Here is a 25,105-nt window from a genome sequence, read left to right as displayed (position 1 = left end):
GTGCAAGCCTTCGTTTACTTGAGGAGAGCAGCCCGATCCTCCACCCAGGACAGGGGCTCCACCAGATCATAACAGGAGAAATGGTCATTCCCTGGCAGAGGGGTCCCAGCCCTTTTTTTCCAGAACTAAACTCTCCATCAGAGTTGAACCCACCGACATTTTGCAGACACTATTTTTAATGTGATGACGAGTACCATCCACATCTCATTCACATTTGGAAACTTTCATATCCTTTCTCTGGCAAAGGAAAGATGAAACACTGCCCAAATCAACAATCTCTCTCTCTCTCTCTCTCTCTCTCTCTCTCTCTCTCTCTCTCTCTCTCTCTCTCTCTCTCACTCACTCACTCACACACACACACACACACACACACACACACACAGTGCTCTAGTCTGGTTGGAGTCCACTGCCAGTGGAGAAAACCTGTAATTCAAAGCAGTGAGGATGCCCATTCTGTATCAGAAACATACCCATACCAACCAGCTTCAGATATGTTTTTAATTAGCATGAATAATAACTACAAATATTTGAACTGGTTGTTAACATTTCAATAGTTGGTAGACCCCTGAAGCATACACACATGGCCTGATTTTTCCCCTTGAAACTGGGGAAGACCTAGGAATGTGGATCCTGTCTTTCTTGCAGGGCTGAACAGGGCCCACTTCAGATGTAGGGTGAAGTCCCCCACTTACACCCACTCAACCCCATCTCTATGGCTTCATCCATTTCAGTCACTGCCAGGCCTACAGACAGGACAGTTGGGTTTGCTAGTGAATTAGCAATGACAGGAAAATGCAAACATCTAACTCTTATGCCTGGTCAGCAAGAGCTCACATACGTCCTCCATAAAGCCTAGGGCCTCCTTGGGCAGCATTTTACCTCTGTGTGAGCCCTGCTAACCCTCCAAGCCAGGTCCCCTTAGCTTATTTACAGAACCCAGGTACAGGTGCTGCTACCACAGAAGCTGGTGGATACATGAACGCAATCGAAGCACCCAGAAACATGCAAGGGGACAGTGACAGCAGCCGCCTGGGAGTGGCTATTACTGACACGGATGAGAGCTCTCCCGTGCCAGCCACAGCAGCGTTTGTACACCACTCAACCCACACTCGGCTTTCTCTGCACCCGCATACCTTCCTAACACATCCTATCTGACTTTTGGGCCACAGCCCGTTTCCAGGGCTGCTGGAAGACGCCTTGCTTAACGCAGCTCCCAACTCTCAGAGGCCCCCTCAAAGCTTTTAAAGCTGGCGTAACATGCACAATGGCAAATGGAGAACCGGCAGCAGAAAGATCATTTACAGTGACTATACAAACAAGCTAAATGAAAGACTTGTGTTCAGTCATTAAAAATAATAATGCTAAACCCCGGGGGCTGAAATGTAGAGCTTCAACTTCGTGTGAGGAAACAGAAAAGGAGTGTGGTTATTATCCCAATAAGATAACATGCTAATTTACTTAGTAGGCAATTTTAGAGTATGTTCACAGTGAAATCTCACTTTATCAGATTATATGAAAAATAACAACCACAAATAAAATGCTCACTCAAGCCTAGGGCTTCTGTAAGATAGAAATCACCATGTGGGAGGCCAGCAAGGGGCCGTTGGAGGGAGCTGGCCCTGGGAGACTCCTCCTCAGTGCTTGCCCAGGCTCCTGGACCAAGCTCAGGTTAGAATAATGTTATCTCCCCCACACTTTGCAGATGATGCCTAACGGCATGACAACAGAGAGGAGGAAAGGTCTCTGGTCCTGCCTACCTGAAAGTTTCTGTAAAGTAATGAGTACCGACAGCTTGGGGACTGTCCACCTGCGCTGCCTGCCTCCGCCTGCCTCCAAAGTGAAACCACCAGGGATTGGCAGAAGGCACTTGTCTGACAGGGCCAGGACAGCCTTCCTCCTCCATGACAGCCGGGCCTACCCTCTTCAACTTGACCCACCATAATTCCTTCACAAGGCAGCCGCGAGGCAGCTGACGGCGGCAGCTGCAGCTCCTAAGCGAGATGGATGGAATTTTCATAACTGGTTCCCCAAGTTACATTTTACCTTCAAGATAATTTATGAGCTGCTCTGGAGCCTTGAAGAGACAATATGCTTGCCATAAAATTAACTCTAACAGTCTTGTAGGTTATAATTAACACTGGGGGGGTAACACCAACTGGCCGAAACACATGGTATAATTGATGGTGAAGCTGGGGACGAAGGAAGCTTGCAATGTGGTGATGGCCATGCACACACCCAGCCCAGCCCAGGCTCTGCCTTCTTGGAAGCATCATCGCAGTCACCCGGCAGACCTCAGATCCAGGGACAGAAAAAGCCAGAGCGGGGCAAGGAAGGAGCTACAGGGTTTGTTGGCAAAACCACGGGGCACGTGGGTGGGTCCACAGCCCAGAAGGGCACCAAACTTGGAGCTATCGGGGAGCTAGGCAGTGTACTTAGAGCTCAGGCTGAGCCTCACAGGGGAGCCTTCCATGAAAACATGACTGCATTTTAAAACAAAACAAAAAAGTATCTTTGCCAGTGAAGAAAAGGAAACATAAAATGAGAATCCAAGTTCTAGAAAGGTCCTCCCAGGACTCAGGGTATACCCTGGGAGGCCCATAGCATGGAATCTCTGCCACAGCTCAGGCATATCTCAGGAACCAGCAAAGGTGATCGACTAAACATGAAGGTTTATTAAATTACAAAGTGCAGGGGTGAAGACCGAGGAGGCTAATCAGAAGTCATGCCAATCACTGCATTTTTTTCTGACTTGGCAAGCGATTCCTGTCTGTGCCTGAGGCCCGAACTGCCTGACCACCACCTGAGGAACCATGACCACACCAAACACACTGGGACCGCCAAATGATTTTAATGAGCACTTTTAAGGTGGCTGGCCTGATTTTTACTTTTTGATTTGTTGTGTTTTTGTCCCAGGACAAGATATTGGAAAATTCTGATAAATGATGCAACAGTGTCCCCTACAGGCCAACAGTACTGCTCTCCTCCCCTCCCCCAGTCCCTTCTAAACCCAAAGCCAGTTAAACTTTTATCTATAACCTGGAATATTCATTATAGAGTAAATTTGTAAAATACACTGGGGACACCCCTGAGATAGAATAAAATTACTATTCTTCACATGTAGTAAATTGTTTCCTGGATATAAACATACTGTACAGCTGATGACTAACCCGTGATGGAGCAGATAAATCACTACCCTTTCACCTTAGGGCACCTGCTCAAGTCAGCCTTGATTAACACAGCCCCAAAATTACTTGACCTGGAGGATGTACAGATTCTTGGAGGCTAAACTTTGATGTTCTCATCTTCCTCCTCACCCCTACCTTCTGAAAAGATTCTAATCAATATAAAAAAACAACACAGCTATAAAAGACAGAAACTCTCCAAGATTAATGGCAGCGAGATTCATACAGTATGGGCTGCAGACAGCTGCCTTATGGAGAGATGCTTTCCCGGCTGGAAGGCGAGGTGTGTTCAGGTAGTAGAGGAAATATGTATTTACAGATACACGATTGCTTATCTCCACACTGGGAAAGATCTGCAAGGACTGGAAGTCCTGTTCTGTGAGACTCAAGTCAACACACTAAGCCATGTGAGTGGCTGACAAAGCTTGGTCATGGTGCCCCTAGCAGCCGAGCTGGGCATGCTGGCTTAAGTTTCATCTCTACTACTGACTAGCTGTTGCCTTGGGCGAGGTGCTCTGCATCCTATCCTGTCTTCTCATCACAGAGAGCACTGAGAACTCTGCCTGGCACTTAGGGCGTTCTCAACTAGTGCTAGCTGCTACTGTTGCTAACATTGTTTCCATCCCAGATTTCAAGAAAAGAATAAAGAAAGCCATGCCTAAGCTTGCTGCTCTCTAGAATCTTTTGTCAGAGCTGGAAGATGACATCTGCCTTGAGGGTCATGTGGATCAAGACATTGTTTTAGGTGAAGTTGAAAAAAATCCAACCTGTCTGTGAACTGCCTAGATACCTATGGCCAGTTGCTAATAGGACTCAACCTGGATCCCAGACCTACACCTGTCAATTCGAGGTGACAGTGTTTATCACAAGCCCAGACCAGGACTAGCCCAGCTTAGACTTGCTCTCTCCACCCCTTCAGCAGCATTAAGCCTCCATTATGAGGGCAGGATTTTGCATCAGGACACTTTGTCAAAGGTGGGGACAGTCTGAAAGAGGGGCTGAGTTCCTTCTTTGTTCTTTTGATCTGTCTTAGTCACTGTTCTACTGCTGTGAGAAGACACTGTGACCAAGGAAACTTACAAGAGACAGCATTTAACGCGGGGGGGGGGGTTGTTTACAGTTTCAGAGGGTTAGTCCAGATCAACATGGCAGGAAGCATAGCAACAGGCAGGTAGGCATGGTGCTGGAGCAGTAACTTAGAGCTTACATTTGATCCTCAAGGACGGAGGGAGACAGGGAGGGAGAGAGAGAGGGAGAGAGGGAGAGAGGGAGAGAGGGAGAGAGAGAGAGAGAGAGAGAGAGAGAGAGAGAGAGAGAGACTGGGGCCTGGCATGGGCTTTTGGGCTTTTGAAACCCCCAGTGACACACCTTCTCTAACAAGGCCACACCTCCTAACCCTTCCTAAACAACCTACCAACTGGGAATGAGACATTCAAATACATGAAGGTATGGGGGCCATTCTCCTTCAAACCACAAGATGATGATGACGTGATGATGGTTACAGAATACTTAGTGTGTCAGGCACTTGTCCTAGGTGTTTTACAAATACTCACTTAAGTCAACCCTGTGCAACAGGTCCACCATTACCACCTCCCCACAACTACCCCACCCCACCCCACCCTGGCAAACAGGAGAACAGAGGTTCAGAGGGAGTTAAGTAACTTGTTTAGTTACAGTCTTCAATTGTACCTTCCCTAGAGTTATGGAAGATTATGGAGCCAAGATTCAAACCCAGATAATATGACTCATAATCTACACAGACAACCACTATGACATATTACTACAATTTGTTCTAGAAAAAAAACCCTACTTTGTTCCACATTCAAAATTGAGAACAAGAAATCTCTTGAGAGAGGGTAGCAAAGACTCTATCCAAGGACCCACATCATTTATGGTTTTCTTCTTCCTCCATCTTATTCTCAACGACAGGCAGTTTTCCTACCCACCAGCAGCCAGCACATCTCAGCAGAGGAAGGGTAATCCTCAGAGGCTGATTTCCTGTGACTCACCTAAGCAGAGCCTCCATCTTCCTTCCCTGGGACCTGGGTTTCCATGAAATCATGACTCAGTCTCTTTCTGAGTATTTATTGTTCTATGTTACATAATCCAGTTCTCCAATCAACTGTTACTCATCACTATTGCCCCAGGGCCTAGGATAGCACCTAGTAGCAGCTCAGAACTCAATAAATATTTGCAGAATCTACATGTGACTGACATCAGTCACAGCAACAATAACAACCATTGACACAGGATTGTGCATTGTCACCCATAATCCCAACATCTATGGCACAGGTGTGGCTTTTCAAGGTCTCTCTTAAGGGGATTTCCCAATACAACACTTGGACTGAACTTACGTCTTTCTTAAAGTGAAGGCTTTAAAAGTGGCAAATGTCTGGTAAAGTAACTTGGAGCCAGGGAGCAGGCAATCAAAGGGGCAATTAATGTGGAATCCCGAGGCTGGTGCTCCTGGGGATACTGGTGTCCTGTGGGGACCTGACAGCCGTAAGCCTTTCCAACTACAAAGGAGTTATCACAAGGGACCATTTATGAGGAAGATCGGACAGGACAATTTGCTCTTTAACCTGAACGGGACGGCTCTGGTTCAGTTCTCTTGAGCGCTCTTCACTCCACTCTTCACAGTTTACAGACACACTATGCAGGCTTCCACTGGGAAACAGCGCCTGCCAACCCACGGCCGCACGCACGCACGCACCCACCCACCCACCTACCCACCGCCGCCCCCACACACTAGAAGAGAAACTCCAGAAGAGAGGCCTCCTCTTCAGTTCTGTTCACCGCTGTGGTTCCAAAGCCTGGAGCAGGCCTTGGGAAACAGCCTCCAGAAATATCTGTTGAATAGATAAATGTGTGAATCAATATTTTCTCAAGAGCTAAGAAGCACTGCCTATAAGACCAGGCAACAACGAATCACAATCAGTAACCTGACAGAGCTCCAGCTTACCAGCCCACGTGCTGACTCTATTAATAAGATGTGCAGAAGGCAACTGGCTTCTGTCCCCATCAAACTCTTCAAATAATGATAGTAACAATGGCAACAACAGTAACAGCACTGCCCACCTGAAGATAAGCTGCTGTATCTTGGACCAAAGGTAACCCAGCTCTTCATTCATTTAGTCCTTGCTCTACATTCATACCATGTTTCAATCCCTACACATTTACGGGGGTTTTACGGAGTTATCAGGTTTTATGGAGTGATCTAGTTCAGAGACACAGAGGACATTCTTTTGCTAAGGGTGGCAGATAGCAGAGGCTAAAGAAGAACAGACACATTAAAGAAGAAAAAAAATCAATGCGCTGATTGATAGGCCAATCCCCCCTCCCCTCATGTCTCCTCATGCCACCGGGACAGTACCCACAGGTCACAGATTCATCTATGGCAAAGGACAGTGTATACGAACTCATGCTAAAACTCCTAGTGCCCAACTAACTAACTGCCCAAAGAATCAGCCACTCTGGAGCATGAAGGACACTATTAGACATAGTCAGAGGATGCGGTCACAGTCTATCTCAGCAGGTGACTGTCTCAGTCTCCCAGGGCACCCCTGGGGTTAGTGACGACACATACCGTTACCACAACTGGAACATGAGATATGGCCCAAATGGGTAGTCACCGAGGCGCAGGACACCAGCAGGTAACTAGGACAAGGGAGCTGGCCAGAGCAGCTAGAACACTTAGGACTTACAACACCTGCAGCTGGGAGTGTTAGAGCATTCAATAGTCTCTTCCACTGTAGAAGGTCCATCGGCCGCAGCCTGGGCTGAACCCAAACCTCATCCAGAGGCATGACCTTCCAGAGGCCTCTAGGGCCTGACCAAACCTCCCCATGCTCCATCTTCTCTTTGACCCAGGGCAGGAAGTTACGAATGGCTGGCTCAAGAATGAGACCCTGGTGTTTGTCCTGGTGCTAGCAGTCCCTTGATGTCTTCTCCCCCAGCTAGCCTGTGTCCGAAGCTTTGCGTTCAAGATCCTGCCTCCTTCCAGCTGCAAGTATTCTACCCTTGATAAGGTCAGAGAAGTAACTCATGTGCATTTCCGGTATTAGGGCTCTCCCCTCCCCTCTAAGTTCAAGGTTCCAGCTCAGCAAGGTTAAGGAAACACCAAAAGAAATGCAAAGTACTTAGAAACACGAGCATGGGCTGGGGAGTATTTCTTTCAGGCAGTCGGAGAGCCAGGGACCTTGGCAGATGCCAGGCCCACATGAACAGTTTCTAGCCCCCTTGCTGGGATAGGGCATTATTACAATGGGAGACTGTTCAATGCTACAACAATCCCAGCTGCTGGTGTTCTAAGTGTCAAGGACGCCAACAATATTCTGTTCAACCTGTGTTAGAGAAACAAGTACAAACACTGAATCAAGTCAACAGAGGAGAAATATCTCTCAGTAGCTGTGTGTGTGTGTGTGTGTGTGTGTGTGTGTGTGTGTGTCCCATGTGCATGCATGAGCATGTTATGGGAGACTGAATCCAGGGCCTTACACATGTTAAGAATGCCTACTACTGAACTTCAGCCCCAGACCCATGCCTTTTCATAACCAACCGGAATATGCACATGAATATTCAGAGGTGTATTTATTTGTAATAGTTCCAAATGTAAACAGCCAGATGTCCAACAGCTAATACCTGGGTAAATAAAATATGGCATATTCATATAACGGAATATTATTCAACACCAAATAGAATGAAGTACTTACATATTATGACATGGATGAGCCCTGAAATTATGCTAAATGGAGGAGGCCAAATTTGTGTCTGCTTACAAAACTGTTCATAGCGGGCAAATCTTTAGATACAGAAAGTAAACTGGTGGCTGCCAGTGGCTGTGGGGAGAAGGGAAACTCTGAAGTGGCGGTTCCCAGATAACAGGCTTTGTTTGGGGTAGGGAGTACGCGGCAACCAGACAGTGTGATGACTGGATAGCCTGGAGCAGACACTTCAAAAGTCACTCACTGTGTACTTCACAACGCTGACTTTTAGATCATACAACGTTTTATTCTCTTTGGATTGTATCTCAAGTTTTCAAGTCCCCTAATGACCTTGCTTTTCTCTTATTATTGTGCTTGCTCTCAGACAGCAACAAGTTAAGGCACTGTCTGCCAGTGAGCAGTGCTGTTCACTGTCAGGTGTACCCCCTGCCCGGTCAGCCAGATCCTTTCCTGCCACACCCCCGCCCCCCAATACACAGTCAAGTCAAAACCAAAAATATGCTAGTTTGGGGTAATGTTTAGAAGCGTTTTGTGTCTATTTTCAATATAATTTCAGTCTAGGTGAGGCTTCTATTATGCAGACAATATAGCTCAGAGTCAGAGCCTTCAACACCACAGAATACTAGTCTTTTAAGACCTCGGCGATGTTGGCTGAAGAGATGGTTCGCTGGTTAAGAGCACTAGCTGCTCTTCCAGAGGACCTGAGTTCAATTTCCAGCAACCACATGGCAGCTTATAACTGTCTGTAACTTCAGTTCTAGGGGACCTGACACCCTCACACAGACATACATGTAGGCAAAATACAAATGCATATAAAATAAAAACAAACTATTAAAAAAAAAAGACCTCTACGATGCCATTTTTGATGAGCAGGTTACAGAGCAGCTCCATACTCCTCCTTCCACCGCCTCTCTAGAAACCTGTGCTATCTCATCCCCAGAGAAGGCCCGGAACAGGCTGCAGAGCACGCCATCGTAGGAACAGCGTTGTGGGCAGTAGTTTGTACATAGTTAAGCATACAAAATATACAACAGAAGCTCACTGAATGAAACCATTCTAGTCTCAGAAAGCAGAGGGTCATGATGTGCCCGTCCTCTCTGCAGAAAAGAACAGAGCTGTATGGTGTCCGGCATCACACCGGATGCAGGGCACTGCACATTTGTGAGATGAATGCTGGGGGACTACACTTTGCTCACTGGGTAAACAGTGCATCTCTTCCAGAAAAACTACAAAGTCTTAGTCGGCATGCAGTGCCCAGGAGCCATGCACAGACCCAGTGCCGCAACACGCAGAAGGGCCATATGCTGAAATGGACACCCTTCTTGTTTTGTTTTGTAAAGCATTTTCCTGAACCTCCTCACTGAAACTGGGCAAACAAGCAGACACAGAGCGTTTGAGAGTCATTCTGACATGCTCAAGTCATGTCTCATCCCTGAAGCTGAACGTGGGTAATTATGCCATCAATGCCTCAGCATTTTCAGCACTCTGACTGACGTGCTGGCGATGTGTATAAGATAAACAAAGGCACCGATTTTAGATTTTCTCTACAAAAACAAATCAGGCATGGACACTGAACTGTACCTTTTCTTTGGTGGACTTTTCAAATGATAATTCCTTCCCCTGTCACCATTAAATCTTAATCCATTCCAGCTCCTTGCATGGGTCATTGAGTCTATATGTACTGCTGTTATTTTAAAATGTTTCCCCTTGGTAGGAAAAGGGGGGGAGAAAAGATGTTGAGAGCCAGATGGGCCTCTTCACAGTTCATTTATCAAACCTAATACGCCGGGCTCCACCCTCCTCTCTCTCACTATTGCAGTTAAACTTCCATATAATTTGGTAATCATTTTCATTATCAGACAGTGACCCAAAGCAGCCGATCCTGGGGTACTCAGTCCCTGCAGCTGCTCTTTTTCTGCCTGCTCCTACAGTAGACCCTAAGAGCTTCGGATTTTATTAGCTGCAGACTGACCTCTGGGCTGCGGAGGTCAAGAAGGGGTCAGATCAGAGGGCTTGCCCAGTTCTTTAAAAGCTATAACAAGCTGTCCATCAGGCAGAGTGGACTGTATAAACAAAGGCAAATCTTCAGAAATTCGGTACCACTTCTGTTAACACTTACCCGGCATTCACACGGTGCTCCTGATGTACTTTGGATCATTCAACTCTGGGGATGTGAATAGACAGCCCTAATAAGCCTATTTGGAGAGGGCTGTTTATAAGATTATCCAGTTTGGGGAAGGAAGCCCAACAGCGCTCAGATGTGCCTCTAGAATCACAGGCTTGTGTGACACTGTGACAAACTCAGTTACCCCAAGTCACTGCAGCGCTGACACTTTCCTCAGCCAGTTAAATCACAGGGAACATATGCTTTTGGTTTCAGACATGTGGAGTCCCAGACAATGGCTCCGCTCCTGGCCTGAGAGAGGGACAAATATTTTATGACCAAGTTACAAGTTTCACTGAAAATGTTCTCTGGAGAACATGATGGCAGATGAGCCTGCTGAAGGAAAGGCTTACGATGGTGGACTGGCACTGAAGATATGCCAGGGGGTGTCGGGCTGACCCGAGGTTCTTGAAGTTGTACAGTTCAATGTGTATTATGAGTTAATTAGAGACATCTGGATGCAACTTTCTAAAGAAAAAATTTCTCCTATCTAATCTAACTAGTCCCTTGACAGCTTTGATGAGGGTGAAGTACTGTAATCGACTGCTCGGTCTCTGATGAGTGTAATTGTTTTCTGGTAAAGCACAGCAGGTTTTTGTTTTGTTGTTGTTGTTGTTGTTGTTGTTTTCTTCATGTGATTCTAAAGCGCACAATAAGCCCATCTTTAAAACCCAGGCAGCAGGGAAGAAAAGCACTTTCTGGGATGTTTTATAACTTTTACCACCACCCACTGGATGGCCAGGCGCGGCCTGGCCTGTGCCAGACGCCGGGCAACGCTTTGATGAGGAAAGAGAGGGCTATGGTGACCGTCTGTTTATCCGGCTCATATGGATGAGGCTTTGAGATAGGGCACCGAGATGGGAGACATCAAATGGGGTACAGAAGGCTGGGGGAGGAGCGCGGTTATTTAATACTCTGAGGACACTCTGCCTTCGGAGCTCTCAGGACACCGACCTCTTGAAATTTTCTTTCAGGTGTTTGGTTTTAAGAGGGTCTGCTCAGTGTCAGCTGCTAAGCCCTTCTTCCCTCCGTCTCTGCCACAAAGGACTTGCGAATTTGTGTTTCAGATGCTAGACTACATCAACTTCAACACTGGCTCCAGCTCCTGATTAAACTGTTAGCAGTAAAGGGCCAGAAATGCTGAAGCCAGACTCCTTTTAAACAGGCCATCCCGGCCATGCGGTCTAATGAGTTGATGTCATAGGAAATTACTGCTAACAAACTATAGGCACCCAACAAAAGACAGCCATCCCTGGTGAGCGTGCACGCTGGGCTGGGCTGCCTTTAGAGAGGGAGTGTGGGAGAGAGGCCACAGGGGACACATTCTTCTCTCCTTTCTGTCTCACAAGTAGCACTAGGGAGAAGACAGGAGGTGGCAAAAGAGAGAGAGAAACCTTTCTGGTGTCCTAAAGCGGATAGGCCATCATTTAATAAAATATAATACAAATAGAATAATGGTCCCTTTGTCGCTGCCGTTGAAAACTCATTTACTATGACTACAATGTGAGGAAGGGGCAATCCTGAAAACTGTGAGACTCCCCTTAAGCTCAAGTCTGAACTGGCCAGAGATCATGCAGCCCCGGAGGAAGCAGCTTTCTGACACCCAGTGAGAAGCAATAGCTCATGCTGTCTTCCTTGGAAAATGCTGCTCATGTCTCATCCCTTTTGAAACACATCTATTTTTATGATTATCGTTACTAGTAAAGCTATCAATTATTGTAAATTCTGCTGTATGAAGTTTTAGAGAGTATCATGGCTATCAAGAAAATTGTTCTTTGACTCCCAGGCACATAGAATTTCTAGGCATCAAATAGAACCATGAATAAAACACAGTATCATCTTCTGATTCCTCTCCCTCTTGTGTGGAGATAGATGAGAGTTCAGGATTTCTACCAGCTATGCACATAGAAGAGAATCCCAGCATTTGGAGGAGGCAGCTCTGACCTCTCAGATGTCAACTGTTTTCAGCAAGATAACCCTAGACTTCCTCTGCAAGCACATTCCGTCAGAACTGATGACTTACACAAACCTTCCACCAGTGACAGCTTTTCCAGTCACAGGGATCTCCACGCACAAAGAAACCAGGCTGAAGCAAAAGGAATCTCTACTCAGCCAGTTCCTAAAATGAGACCAATAGATACACTACTTCCAGTCTGTCCCTTGCAGTAACAGTGGACTGGGTGGACCTCCCAGGCATCTGCCTAACTGGATGGCAAAGCTAGTCTTCAGACTGCTGATCGGAAAGGGCACTTGGGCATCAGGCACTTCAGCTGCATTATGCTCAAGATACAAACCTGCAGAATAAATGTTACACTCGAAGAGAACTCATCCACACATATGGACGGCGTCAGGCACCATTATAATTGACGAGGTTACCATGGGCAGGAGGGCCAACTCTAGCAAAGAATGTTTGCAGTGTGCTTCTTTCCTATGGCCCCACAAATGAGAGACAAGCGAGCCGGGGCGGGGACACGACCCCCACCTCCCAGCAGCACAAACCTGGCATGCCATTCTTTCCTCAGGTTCTGGCGCAGGGTGAGTGGGGCCAGGATGGCAGCCAGAATTTCACTCCTTTGTTCCACAGGGAGGCCCTCTCCTTTAACTTCACGAAGCACAGCATTTGTCTAGAAGAAATGATCCCCAAAAGAGAAAGAAAAAGTGAAAAATTAATAATAAAAAAAAGCCCATAAGCAAATAAGGACAGTAAATCAATGGCTTTTTTATTACAGTTCCCTTGCTAACAAATCAATACGGTAAATGATGGTCAAAAATGGCCAGCATATATTCTGGGTTTAATCAATGTACATGGCACACAGGGCAAACTCCAAAGCACCATTGCCTAAAGAAATGTGTCCAGACGCTATGCATTCTCACTCTCATTTCCTCAGCACACCAACCATTTTTTTCCCAGGGAATTGCCTACCATGAGCTATTATTAGAAATGATTTTCGTGGACTGGTCATTGTGAGTTGTTTGTTTTGCCTTAAATACAACAACAAAAAAAACAACAAAGGAAAAACAGACACTGACTTGCCCTCTGTTCCCCTCCCCCAGCAGAGGCTTTCTGCATGGCCCCTCTCATCTGAATCATTACATTCAATTTCTAACCATGTCACAGGTTGGGGGGGTGTTATCATTCATTTTCCTTGCTTGTTGCAAAGAAGGAAATAAGAGCATATTAACCAGAAAGAGCAGCATATCTCAATAAACATCTTTAAATTATATGAATATTACTAGTATTTATTTGCTCTTAAATAATCTTTGGTTTTGCTTTTAGTTATGTGTATTTGTGCATGCTTGTGTGTGGCCATGTGCAAGTGAGTGCAGGAAGGGGCTGGATCTCTTGGAGCAGGAGTTATAGGTGGTTGTGAAGCGCCTGGCATTAGTGCTGAGAACCAACTCACTTCCTCTACAACAGCAGTATGCACTCTAACTGCTGAATCAACCCTCAAGCCCCACATTTATTTAATTTTTACATATTTACTTTTGGGGTCTCTGTCTATGTATACATACTATGTGCATGCACGGGAGTTATGAGTATTGATTCTCTTCTATCATGTGGGCCCCAGAGCCTGACTCAGGTCATCAGGCTTGGCAGCAAAGCACCTCTATGTGCTGAGCTATCTCGCCAGCCCCATGAATGTTATTTTAATTTCAATCAGTATGAAATCTGTGGGGATTCTAGAGCATTCTTTTGTAAACACTAGTGTACCCAAATATAAACATATATCAAATAGAATACAAGTCAGAAATATCTAGACAGTTCCAAAACCATGATGAAAATGAAGCTGGTTTTCCTCTGAATTTATAAAGATAGTTGTTAATGGCCTGGACAAAGCAAAGGTTAGTGGGACTGAAGCACCCTGTGTCCCCGCTGCTCAGCTCACGCCTTCTGTGTCTGATGCTGATGCAGCCGCTGACTTGCAGGGAGCACAAACAATTTGCTTCTCGTGGAACTTGAAATCCACCTCTCTGCTCCACTCGAGTGTTCTACAGCGTATACTTATTATCCCCGTCACATCTTGAGGAGGGCCCAAGAGTGTTTACTGTGTCTGTTGCCGACACCGACTCCTGTGTCCAGCAACAGACCTTGATTCCCTTAGGGAAAGTCCTTTCTCTCATTGCTTGTGGCCATGAGGACTGTCACATCCCTATAAGGACATGAGCCAAGTCACTCTGACTCCTTTATCTGGTATGTAAGACTCTTGAGAGTATGGTGCAGAAAGGCGTGTCTTCAGAGGTGACCCATCATGTACCTTAGCATCTAGCACACCTTGTCTTTGACACGCCTCGTTTCTCCCGAGCATCCTGTCCGGTCTTTCTCCTCAAATCATCTGAGTTGCCCATATCTTTTAAATAAAGCCTTAATTTTTTAACTCACCAGAACCTATGTCTGATGCTTAGACTGGAATCCTCTGGCAGGCACAAAGTTAAGGTAGGAGACAGTATCTCCTCTGTGATAGGTCCTAGCTGGGATGAGAACCCTGACTCACAGGATCCTGGGGGATGGCGGCAGGGGACACTCAATCAGCCTCCACAGAAGTAATGTGCCAGTCCTCCAGCCCAGAGAGGAAGCTTACTTTCTCTAGACAGTTCCAGTTTGCGATCTAAGATCCAGCAATGACATGCCCCACTTAGGGCAGATAGAGGATAAGAATGAATCAAGCAGAGGTTCCCTGAAGAGAGCATGTGCTCTGGCAAATGGCCACAACTGGGCTCCTGTGAACTCTGCCATTCAGATATGCTGCCACTTAAGGGCCAAATCAGGAATTTCCAAAACAAAAACCCAACCCATTGGCAGGAGAATATTAAATGTGAATACTCCTGGTTTTGTTCATGTTGGAAATTCACTAACTTTTTTTAATATCATGTAGGCATAAGAAACATGGTGGGCTAAACAGAACTCAGGCAGCTGCTAGCTAGCCTGCGGCTTTTAATTTAAAAGAAGTCTTATTTCAGAATGTCTTACTCTCAACAGCTCTGTCCCTGGTCTGGAACACTCTACATCACACAGTTGAAGTTGAAATCGGCCTCAAAAAGTCACCTAGTGTACAAGCATGCCCGTGTGTACACGATACTTCACCGAAACCAGGGACAACAGACACATCCAGTCGGCTCCAAATATGGTGAAAACAATTTGTAGAGCGTCTTCAGTGTGCCCTCACCTCTACCACCATTTCAACTGCGTTCAGTAGCTCGTTTTGCACACACAGTGAGGAGCCTCTACGAGGGGGAAGAGAAGGCATGTAGAAGGAAGCTTCACAGAAGCAGAGGACACTGTCCCGTTTACCACCACTTCCCATTAACCACTCAACATGTGTCAAAATGACAAATGAGAAAGAAACATAAAAACCAGGCAGTGCAAACAAAAGGAACAATGGACGACTCTCAAGAAATGACTATTACATACGTGATACGCTCATAAAACTGGTAAACTGTGCGAGCACTGTATGCTTCATGAGGGGCTCTTCACTGGCAAGAATTAATTTCATGATCTTATAAAATAATCAGACCCCCCAGGTTTCAGTTCCCTGGGCTTCAGGCATTCTCTCATACCCTTACAGGCTATATAACATCTCATATTTTTTCTTTAAATTGACCCATATTAAAAAAAAAAATAGAAAATATGTATACTTTAAAGAAAAATGGAGAAACCCGTGGTGCTCCTCAGAAATGAGATGAAAGCCATAAGACGGGAAAAGCAAGCTGTCTGCCTGCCCTGCCCCCCGGTGGGCCACTGCTTGCCAGGGACCCCAGAGAGCAGCACACTCCCAGAAGTGTGGGGAACTAAAGCCCCACCACATTGCAATGAGGATGCTGACACCATCGTGAGGACTGAAAAGAGGCCCAGGGAATCCCCTTCTCCCAGTCCTCCAGGCGCGGACTCCTCGGTGTCAGCTGACTTCATCCTGGGAATTCCTGTGGGCCTCATGATGCGTTCAGGAGGGAAGGCCATGGCAAACATAACCATATAGCATTTCCCAAGTTTAGAGGGAAGTCACTGAACAAAAGGAAATTCCAGAATGTCAAAGAGCATCCCTCTTAATGATAATTAACTGATATTTCCCTTTATACTAATGCCAGCTCCTCAAGGTTGACTTACCTGGGGAATGTTAGTAGGTATTTTCCCATTAGTACTAACACAGAATGTTGATGTATGTTTCGTTTTATATAAACAATCTCCCACTAGCCAAAACACATTACCTCTCCCCTCAGTCACAAACACGGAAAGCAAGGCACAGGGTCAGGAGCATGCCTTAAGACTTAGACCCCCTTTCAATAAAGTCGGAGAAGATAATGGCCAGGTAAGAATGAACCAAGCATATTCTTAAGAGGACTAGATGTTCAATCTGACTCATCCCCTAATGGCAAGGCCCTTCTCTATCTGCATATAGACACATGGACTGGTGGTCCAAAACATCTGCCATTCTGGTTATTAGTGTTCAGTTTCATCTCACACTCTGTTCGTCTACCACGTGCAAAAAATGCTAGTTCAACAAAAAGATGCCAGAAAGGGTTGACTACTTGAAAATTTAAAAACTTTGTAAAGCTATCTGGCAACCATGACCAGAATCCTCCGGCGTGCCAGGAACACAAGCACATCACTTTGTACATTCCAAGTGCAAAGGCTCTTCTGGAGTAGCTTCCACTTTTGCAACTGGCCTTGACTTGCCCTGACCTCCAGCCACCGGGCTGAAGAGAGCACTCTCTCCTAGGCTCCTGCCCAACACTTGGCACATCTTCTAGGCCAATCTTCTTCCCAAGACCATCAACTGTTGCCATCCTGAGGTCATAACCCTCATTTTCCCATCTCCTTTGCCTGCTCTCTCTGTAGAAAGAACTCTGAGGGACCCCCCGCCCCGTAGACTCATGACATCTACACATCTCTCCTCTACACTGACTTCTGCCTCATGCAGCCAACCACTGGCTAGCTCTTCTTAAACATGACACCTCAAACATGGTATCACAGCCTCCAGCTGTCCACATCTGAACCACCTTTGCTCCCCTACCTCTCTTCTCCTCCTCACCAATCCTACCCTAGACCGAGTGTCCCCATTATCAATGCGATGACGCAAACTCCATCCCTGGAATCATCCAGGCTCCCCTCTCCCTGCACAGACTCCTTTCAGCTCAGTACTAAATCCTGACTTCTCTCTTACACCTGTCTCTTCCGGCCCCCTCTCAGTTCAGACCTCTCACCTATACCGCATGATGGATTTAGACTGTCATCAATCTTACCCATCTATGAATTCTTACTTTAAGAGAGAACATGTTAAGGTCTGGGGTGTAGCTCAGTGACAGAACACTTGCCTATCATGCACAAGTCCCTGGGGAGGGGGAGGGAAGAGGTAGAGGAGGGCAGAGCAGGAAAAGAGAAAGGAGGAAGGAAAGGGGTCACTTTTCACAGTGCAAGTCTGAACAAGTTACTTTCTTTCATATAATTCAGCATTACCCACGCCATGGTTTGTGAGCTGTCTGCATGGAGTCCTGGTACTCCATAAAGCTGAGTAACCTCAGAGATGAGGACCTCTGGTCTCCAGAGCCCAATACAACCAGGGTATTTCTGCTTATGCATGTTTTAGTTGTTAAAATTCAGAGATTAAAAAAACCCAAATATATTTTTAAAAAGCTCAAATTCCTAAGCAATGCAAAACCAAAACCAAAATAGAACAAAGGAAACCTTGGCATCTTGGTGTGCATCCTGCTGTCTTGGCCCATTTTGTCTCTCGCCATCCTCTACTGCATACAAACTGCTAGGAACTTCCTGAAAACAGCTGCAGGAGGTGCTCTCTGGGATCCTACTTACTCTTCAAGACACATCTCAGATCACACCTCCTTGCCAACGTCCTGCATGGGCCACAGACTTGTCCCAGACTCAGCTGGTCTGACCACCTCTGAGCATGTCCTACACCATATCTCAGTCCACTGTGTGTCTTTAGTCATCTCCATGGTTCCTCCTCCACAGGGCTGCTCTTTCAGAACAGACAGGCGCCACGTCCATTTCCGAGGCTCCTGGGCGGGCAGCATGCCATGGCAGCAGACTCCTGAGGGATGCCTCTGAATGAATGAAACCCAATGATACGCTGTAGGGCACCTGGTGCCTAGACAGCTGTCAAAGGACTATTTGATTCAGAGTGCTCGTGAAGACATATCTAAGAAAGGGCTTGTAAAACCTACTCTAAAGTGATATAATTAAGGGGGAGAAACGTCTCTACACCAAAGGCAATTCTCCTTTGGATGGACTACAGTACCATTCCACTACAGTGCCATCACATTTGATCTATGGACACATTCAGTTATCAGCCATTCCTATAGAGAAACCACCTAGGAGTCTGTAGGCTTACATTTCACAGTCTTCTTTGAAAAGGATTTTTTTTAGAGTCTGAAACAATTATTATTAGAATATGCTACAACACTTCAGAACTTTTAACAAACTGATGTTAATGATTCATATGAATGGTAAAATATAAAAACTACAAGTATTATAAATATGTTTGTGTAGATGTAAGGCATTTTTTTATTTTATTTTACAATACCATTCAGTTCTACATAACAGCCACAGATTCCCTTGTTCTCCTCCTTCCTGCCCCCCTCCCCTTCCCCCCAGCCTACCCCCCATTCCCACCTCCTCCAGGGCAAAGCCTCCCCTGAGGACTGATATCAACCTGATAGACTCAGTCCAGGCAGGTCCAGTCCCCTCCTCCCAGATTGAGCCAAGCGTCCCTGCATAAGTCCCAGGTTTCAAACAGCTATCTCATGCAATGAGCCCAGGACCTGATACCACTGCCTAGATACCTCCCAAACAGATCAAGCCAATCAACTGTCTCACCTATTCAGAGGGCCTGATCCAGTTGGGGGCCCCTCAGCCTTTGGTTCATAGTTCATGTGTTTCCATTCGTTTGGCTATTTGTCCCTGTGCTTTATCCAACCTTGGTTTCAACAATTCTCGCTCATATAAAACCTCCTCTTTCTCACTAATTAGACTCCCGGCGCTCCACCTGGGGCCTAGCTGTGGATCTCTGCATCCAGATCCCTTAGTCGTTGAATGGGGTTTCTGGCACAACTATTAGGGTGTTTGGCCATCCCATCACCAGAGTAGGTCAGTTCTGGATGTCTCTCGACCATTGCCAGCAGTCTATTGTGGGGGTATCTTTGTGGATTTCTGTGGGCTTTAAAAAGAATTTTTTAAATTCTAGATTTATTCACTTAAAACAGACAACTCACTTATTTTTTGTTTAGTACATAGTATGGTCAGTAACTTTTAAGATGCCTAATAATGAGTGTGCACATGAACACACAGTCCAAAGTGCAGAATTTGGAGCATGCAGCTTTCAGAGAGGAGTCCCTTAGATGAAAAGAAGAAAGTGCATGCAGGCATGACTAATAATTCAATTTAAGCTGTGAAGTCCTTTGGTCCTCTCTTAACATGGAGTAACAGTTCTGACCAGCCTAGAATCCCAGAACTCACATCGAGTCTACCACACATAAAATCAGAGAACTTTTGCTTAAGGACACACAGACATATAGGGAAATGGAATGGCATTCCACAGATATGGCTGATAATGCCTCTGCTTGGCTTATTTACATTGGGCATTCTTGTAATTTCAAAATACCAATACCAGGATCCCAGGGTCACAAGATTTTTCTACTTCCCCAGCTCCCTTCCTTACCACCACCAAAGAACTAACACTGTCGTCATGTGGAAAACAGTCTTCCTAACAGTACACACACAGCCGTGTTCTATCACTACACACACACAAGCAGTGTTGTAACACTGCACACACAGCCGTGTTCTAACACTACACACACACACAGTGTTCTAACACTACACACACACAGCAGTGTTCTAACACTACACACACACACACAGCCGTGTTCTAACACTACACACACAGTGTTCTAACACTACACACACAGTGTTCTAACACTACACACACAAGCCGTGTTCTAACACTACACACACAGTGTTCTAACACTACACACACACAGCAGTCTTCTATTAGGATTGTGTTTCCCCTCTGCACTCACAAATTACAAAGCTATACTCTCAGTGATACTGTGGGCTAAGGTTCAACTTGTGAAGAAACTTGGTTTCAGATGTTATCAGCCAGGAAGGCTATTTCCCCACATCAGCACTGTCAAAAACCCAACCTGTCTCCCCTCTTCAAAAGTCTAGGGGTCTTTTTTTCCTTTCCTCTTTTCTTCCATCCCCTCCCCCTTTAAGAAGAAAGGTTCTGAACCCACTGAGATAGCCCTAGTCGCATCAAAGAGAGGTCGATCTCAGGTCCTCCTTCATTTACTGATTGTCAGCTCGAGATGGCTCTTTTGTGTGGCCTCCGAAGCTCAATGCTGAGTGATGCCTTCACATTTTCTAAACTGGATGGGCACCAGCAAAGATTTCCACTGCTCTTGGATCCACAGCTCAGCAGAGCAAATAAACATTGCTCTCAGCCCTGCTGCCTCCTTTATCTCCCTCTCTGGGAGCAAGAGATTTTGGGGGTGCCAATGTTTACACAATGCTAAAACTTTCTTTCCCCTGTTTCCTGAATTTGAGAAAACACATCCTGGTTGACCTCGGCTAAGAGATAACACCAAGCCACCACTGGGTGCCACTTCTACTGGACTACAGGAGGCGGCTGTTTTCGGTCCCCTTCTCTCCCCTCCAGAGTCTGTTTACAAGGTAAGAAGGAGATAAGCTGACCATCTTGGGGTGGTGGGGGGAGCTCAAAGGCAGAGAAGTCTTCAAGAGGCTGCCAACAATGCAGCCTTTCATTCCCACCCAAAGCACACTTGGTTCAGTTTGTCTCAAAGACCTGTCCCATCTGAATGGAGAGTTTACCAAATGTGTCCACCACAAGGTTCTCTAAGGGCATCTGTGGGCTAGGGAGCTGGGGAGTTGAGGAGACTAGGAAATGTCTGAGGAGGAAAAACTGTGGATAAATGACTCTCTAAGGAGTCCCCTCGTTTCCAAAGGGGTGGAAGTGATGGCAAGGTATTCCTAAGGGGGCTGTAAACACTCAGTGTGACCGTCTACATAAAGTGCTCAGCACAATGTGGCACATACAAAGTGTGTACATTAACCAATGTTAGAAACTGTCATATATAAAAAGGATTTGGGAAAAATCACCCAACAGGATGCCTATTTTTTAAAAAAATCTTCAAATCTTTATGACTGAGAATGGTGGCTTATTTTCTTGCAGTGCATACACAGTGTCCATACTTTCTTAGCCCTCTAGTAGAGAAATCATTGCCGCTCATCTGCTCACTGCCCAGCATGGCCCAATGTCTCAGGGTAGTCTTGTGCTCCGTGGCTGCCATGCTCAGGCTCCTGGAGGGAGAGCCTGGTAGACGACGGCCTTCACGTTTGCTTCACCTGGGACACCAGGGCAGTGTTTGTAGGGCTCCTGCCACAACTATGGTCTTTCAGGTGGTGGTGAAGGAGAGCCTGAGCTTTGGTCTCCTCCTTTAGGAAAGGAAAAGTGGAACAACGAAAGAAGGGAAGGAAAGAGGAGTAGAGGAAAGCGAGAAGTGGAGGAAAAGAGGAGAGGAGGGAGGGGATGAGAGAAGAGAAGAAAACACAAAGAAAAGGGGTCAAGGTGAAGATGAAGAAGGAGAAATATGTTGTTTATAGAAGCCAGCTGCTTGGGCCTTGGCGCCCGCCACCCCCATGCTTCTGTTTCCCACGGCAACCCCACTGCACCACGGGCACAGGTACGACTCCGTGTTGACTTCAGTGCTTCAGAGGGCCCTTGGCCGTTTGGCCCATGATTAATTGCCAAAGACATGGCTGGCCATATGGAACAGAGAAAGCATCAAGTAATTCATACTTCTGTGTGTGATCGCTTGGCCCTGGGTTTTAATGCACAGGAAAGAGCTAGTACAGAACAGCCCTGGTGTCTTGCCCCCGACAGCCCATTAAGAAACCTCAGAGCCCCTAGTCCAAGTTCCACCGCTGGCTGTTCAACAGCAGCCTAATAGAGCGGAGGCCAGGCTTTCCAGCTAGCCTTAAATCCTTCACATACAGTACATTAACTACCACCACTGAAACAACGGCTTCTTATGATGAGATGGGATTTGATTTCGAGGCTCTGCATACTTACTGAGTGCTTTTTTTTTTTTTTTAAACCTCTATGGAGTTTACAAAAATCATTGTTCTTTTTTTTCCTTGTGTTTTCCAGGCAGCCTAAAAGATTGGCCTGTGTCAGGCGTCTACTCTTCATCACTGTTAGTACTGTCTACCTAATAAAGTTGATTCATAGCAAGGTGAAAGACACAGCTTAATTCTTCTCACCAAGACAGCCCCGGAGCCACAGCACGGATGACACTAACAACAAGAGCAAACTGGGGCTCCCCGGAGGAGGGGGGCACCTCTGACACACGTTCAGGGCTCTTCCTTCCTTCTCATCACTCCACGAGGAGACCACTCAACATGGGGATGAGTATGGACTCACTTCCTGGTTCTGCGGCTGTGTGCTGACATGCTGCAGCAGGCAAGGGAAGAAGGTGCCACGCTGGGAGCATTTCTACCAGCTTTCCCTGCTACATTCTGCAGCCTGTGCACACATTTCCACAACAATTTCCTTCCAGAGATTTTCTTTTTCCAAAGGCAGAGTGTTAAAACGATGACGCACTCAGTAGATGCTTCTGTCACTTATGGTGGTGATGACTTTGCTGACACTTTCTGCTAGAAAATCTTTACATGGCATCTTTCGTCCGACGCAGTTTTAGGGGCTGCAATCACCCTCATACTGGAGGACACCACAGTATTTGACTACCTGTTCGTTAGCAGGACTGTAATTGCCTCCACTGTCAAAATGAGCTCCCAACGCATTCACTCAGAGCTTCAAGCCAAAGGAGACTGCTACTCTCTGTGGCCTCTCTGCTGCAATGCACCCATGCTTTCCAGAACAAGCCCCCCAACTAGCAAACAATGTCAGGAAACAGCAAGGGTAAGAGTAGAAGAGGAAAAGAGCCTAAAGAATCTGGCCAGGAAAATACAAATCAAGATGTCTTCACAGACACAAGGAGTCTCGTCCACTCCTATAAAACCATCTGATTTTGTTGGATTTTAGTTATTTTATAAAGTATGGTGATAATTCTCTCTTTGTCAACTCTCACCTGCCCTCTTAGGGGGTGAAAAATGACCAAGAGACATTTAGTGGCCCCATGAGTAGCATGCCAATTCATAAATTGGAACTGCCACAGTATCCCTAATATATTACAGGTAAAAGTGTTATGTCTAATCCATATACATAAGATGTGTGTTTCTAAAATCTTACCCATGGAAATAAACCTGCCATAGCTGCAGAAGTTTGCACACAGAAACGAAGGGGTTAATCTACATCATGGAACATCATGTGGATCTAAAAGTAAGCATGGCCATGCCTATATATTTCCCATCATGAACACTGGAGTGACAGCTGACTTCTTTCCAATTATGGTAGAGGTGCCTGGCCTTGGCATTTGTCTTTTCAGCAAAAGCTATTCACTCAATGAATAAAAGCAAGAACTCTCCCAACCCCACCACAACACACACGCCCCTAATTTCCAGCCTCCACTGGTAAGAATCTTGCTGCACCCATCTGTTCATGGCCTAGCTGCTAAGTGAAGGTGAAGAAGTGGTTAACTACATCAAGCACCAAGGAACTGGACCCCTGATGATGGCTGGCCTAAAGATGGCTGAGTACCCACCCTCCCGTCCCTGGGCGAGCGAAAGTCATCCAAGCTCTCCAGCAGGTCTGGGCCCGCTTGTTCCCCCAAACATCAGGAGCACAAAGACTGAAGTGGTCTGTCATGCACACTGGATTATATGAAGTGTAAAACATTGGGGGAGAGGGGAGGAGGAGGCTTTTGAAAGGGAACGGGAAAAAGAAATCACACTTGCGAGAGGATCCAGCTGACAGCTCAGTCCCTAACGAGTGAGACAAGTGAATATGTTTAGATGCTCTGTGAATGAAGGCAGAGCGCGGGCCCTTTGTCTGCAGCCCTACAGTGTGTCTTTAACCCAACTGCTGCCTGCATCACTGAACATATGTTTTCTACACAAGAGCTGAAGCAGAAAAGGCTCTTTGTTATCATTCACTCTTTGTATCTATCCACCCTCCCCCTTCCACTCACCCATTCTCTCTGTGGCATCCGAGCCAAAGCCCCGGTAGAAACTTTAACGGCTTGGGACAGGGAAGCCAGAGGCCTGCCTGCTGCCCTCAGGTTTGGAGAACTGGCCCCATGATGACACTAAGGGCAAGAGCCATAGTCACCGAATGCATTTCCTGTCAGGCCAAGGGACATTTCAGCCATGTTATCTCATTTAATGTAGCTATCACCATGTAAGAGGAGTCTCTATGTTAAATGAAACTGAGGCACAGTGAGGATGGTGAGTTACTCTGCCAAGCTACAGGAGAGTTCAGTTGTTAGAGACTTGCACTTCAAAGTGCTTATGGATATTCGGCAGACAGAGGTTTTAGGAAATCACAACCCCACACAGACAGACAGACAGACAGACAGACAGATGTGGACACGCATGTGTGCGCGGGCATACACACACACACACACACACACACACACACACACACACACACACACACACGATCAGCATAGCATTCAAATGCAAGCAAAGCTGGTGAGTGGGTTCCTTGACTCGGCAGCAGAAGAAACAATGATGAGCGGGGATGCTTCAGGCCTCCCTGTCATTGGGACTTGAGTATGGGGAAGGAGGGCAAAGAAAGGCTCCAGGTGGTAACCGCCTTATGGTGGCCAAGCTGGCCACAGGCAAGTTACTTCTCCTCTCTGGCCTCAGTTTACCTACTTGAAAATGAGAGTAAGTTATTGTCCTTACCTCAGGGATCCAACAGGATTCATCTTGTCTACATCAGGTCCCTGAAGCAGCTATGTTACTGTGTGTTCCATGGTGATTTGTGTTAGCTACCGCTTTCAGCCTAGAACTTTGCTACTGAGATTTAGAGAAACAAAGCGCATTGGCCCATCATGGATGCTCAGTCTTTTCTGTGTTAGTGCCTTCCCCTGTTGCTATGACC

General features: G+C 46.3%; 1 protein-coding gene across 1 annotated transcript in view; it reads right to left on the bottom strand.

Moving 5' to 3' along the window:
- Fto (FTO alpha-ketoglutarate dependent dioxygenase) overlaps positions 1-25,105 on the bottom strand; it is a 365,789-nt gene that overhangs the window by 135,713 nt on the left and 204,971 nt on the right. Inside the window, exon 8 of the mRNA XM_028871513.2 lies at positions 12,570-12,694. Within this exon, the coding sequence (XP_028727346.1) occupies positions 12,570-12,694 (125 nt within the window). The remainder of the gene's footprint in view (positions 1-12,569; positions 12,695-25,105) is intronic.

The sequence above is a fragment of the Peromyscus leucopus genome, chromosome 5, assembly GCF_004664715.2.
Source record: "Peromyscus leucopus breed LL Stock chromosome 5, UCI_PerLeu_2.1, whole genome shotgun sequence".
NCBI lineage: Eukaryota > Metazoa > Chordata > Mammalia > Rodentia > Cricetidae > Peromyscus > Peromyscus leucopus.
This window is presented reverse-complemented; position numbering and strand designations above follow the sequence as displayed.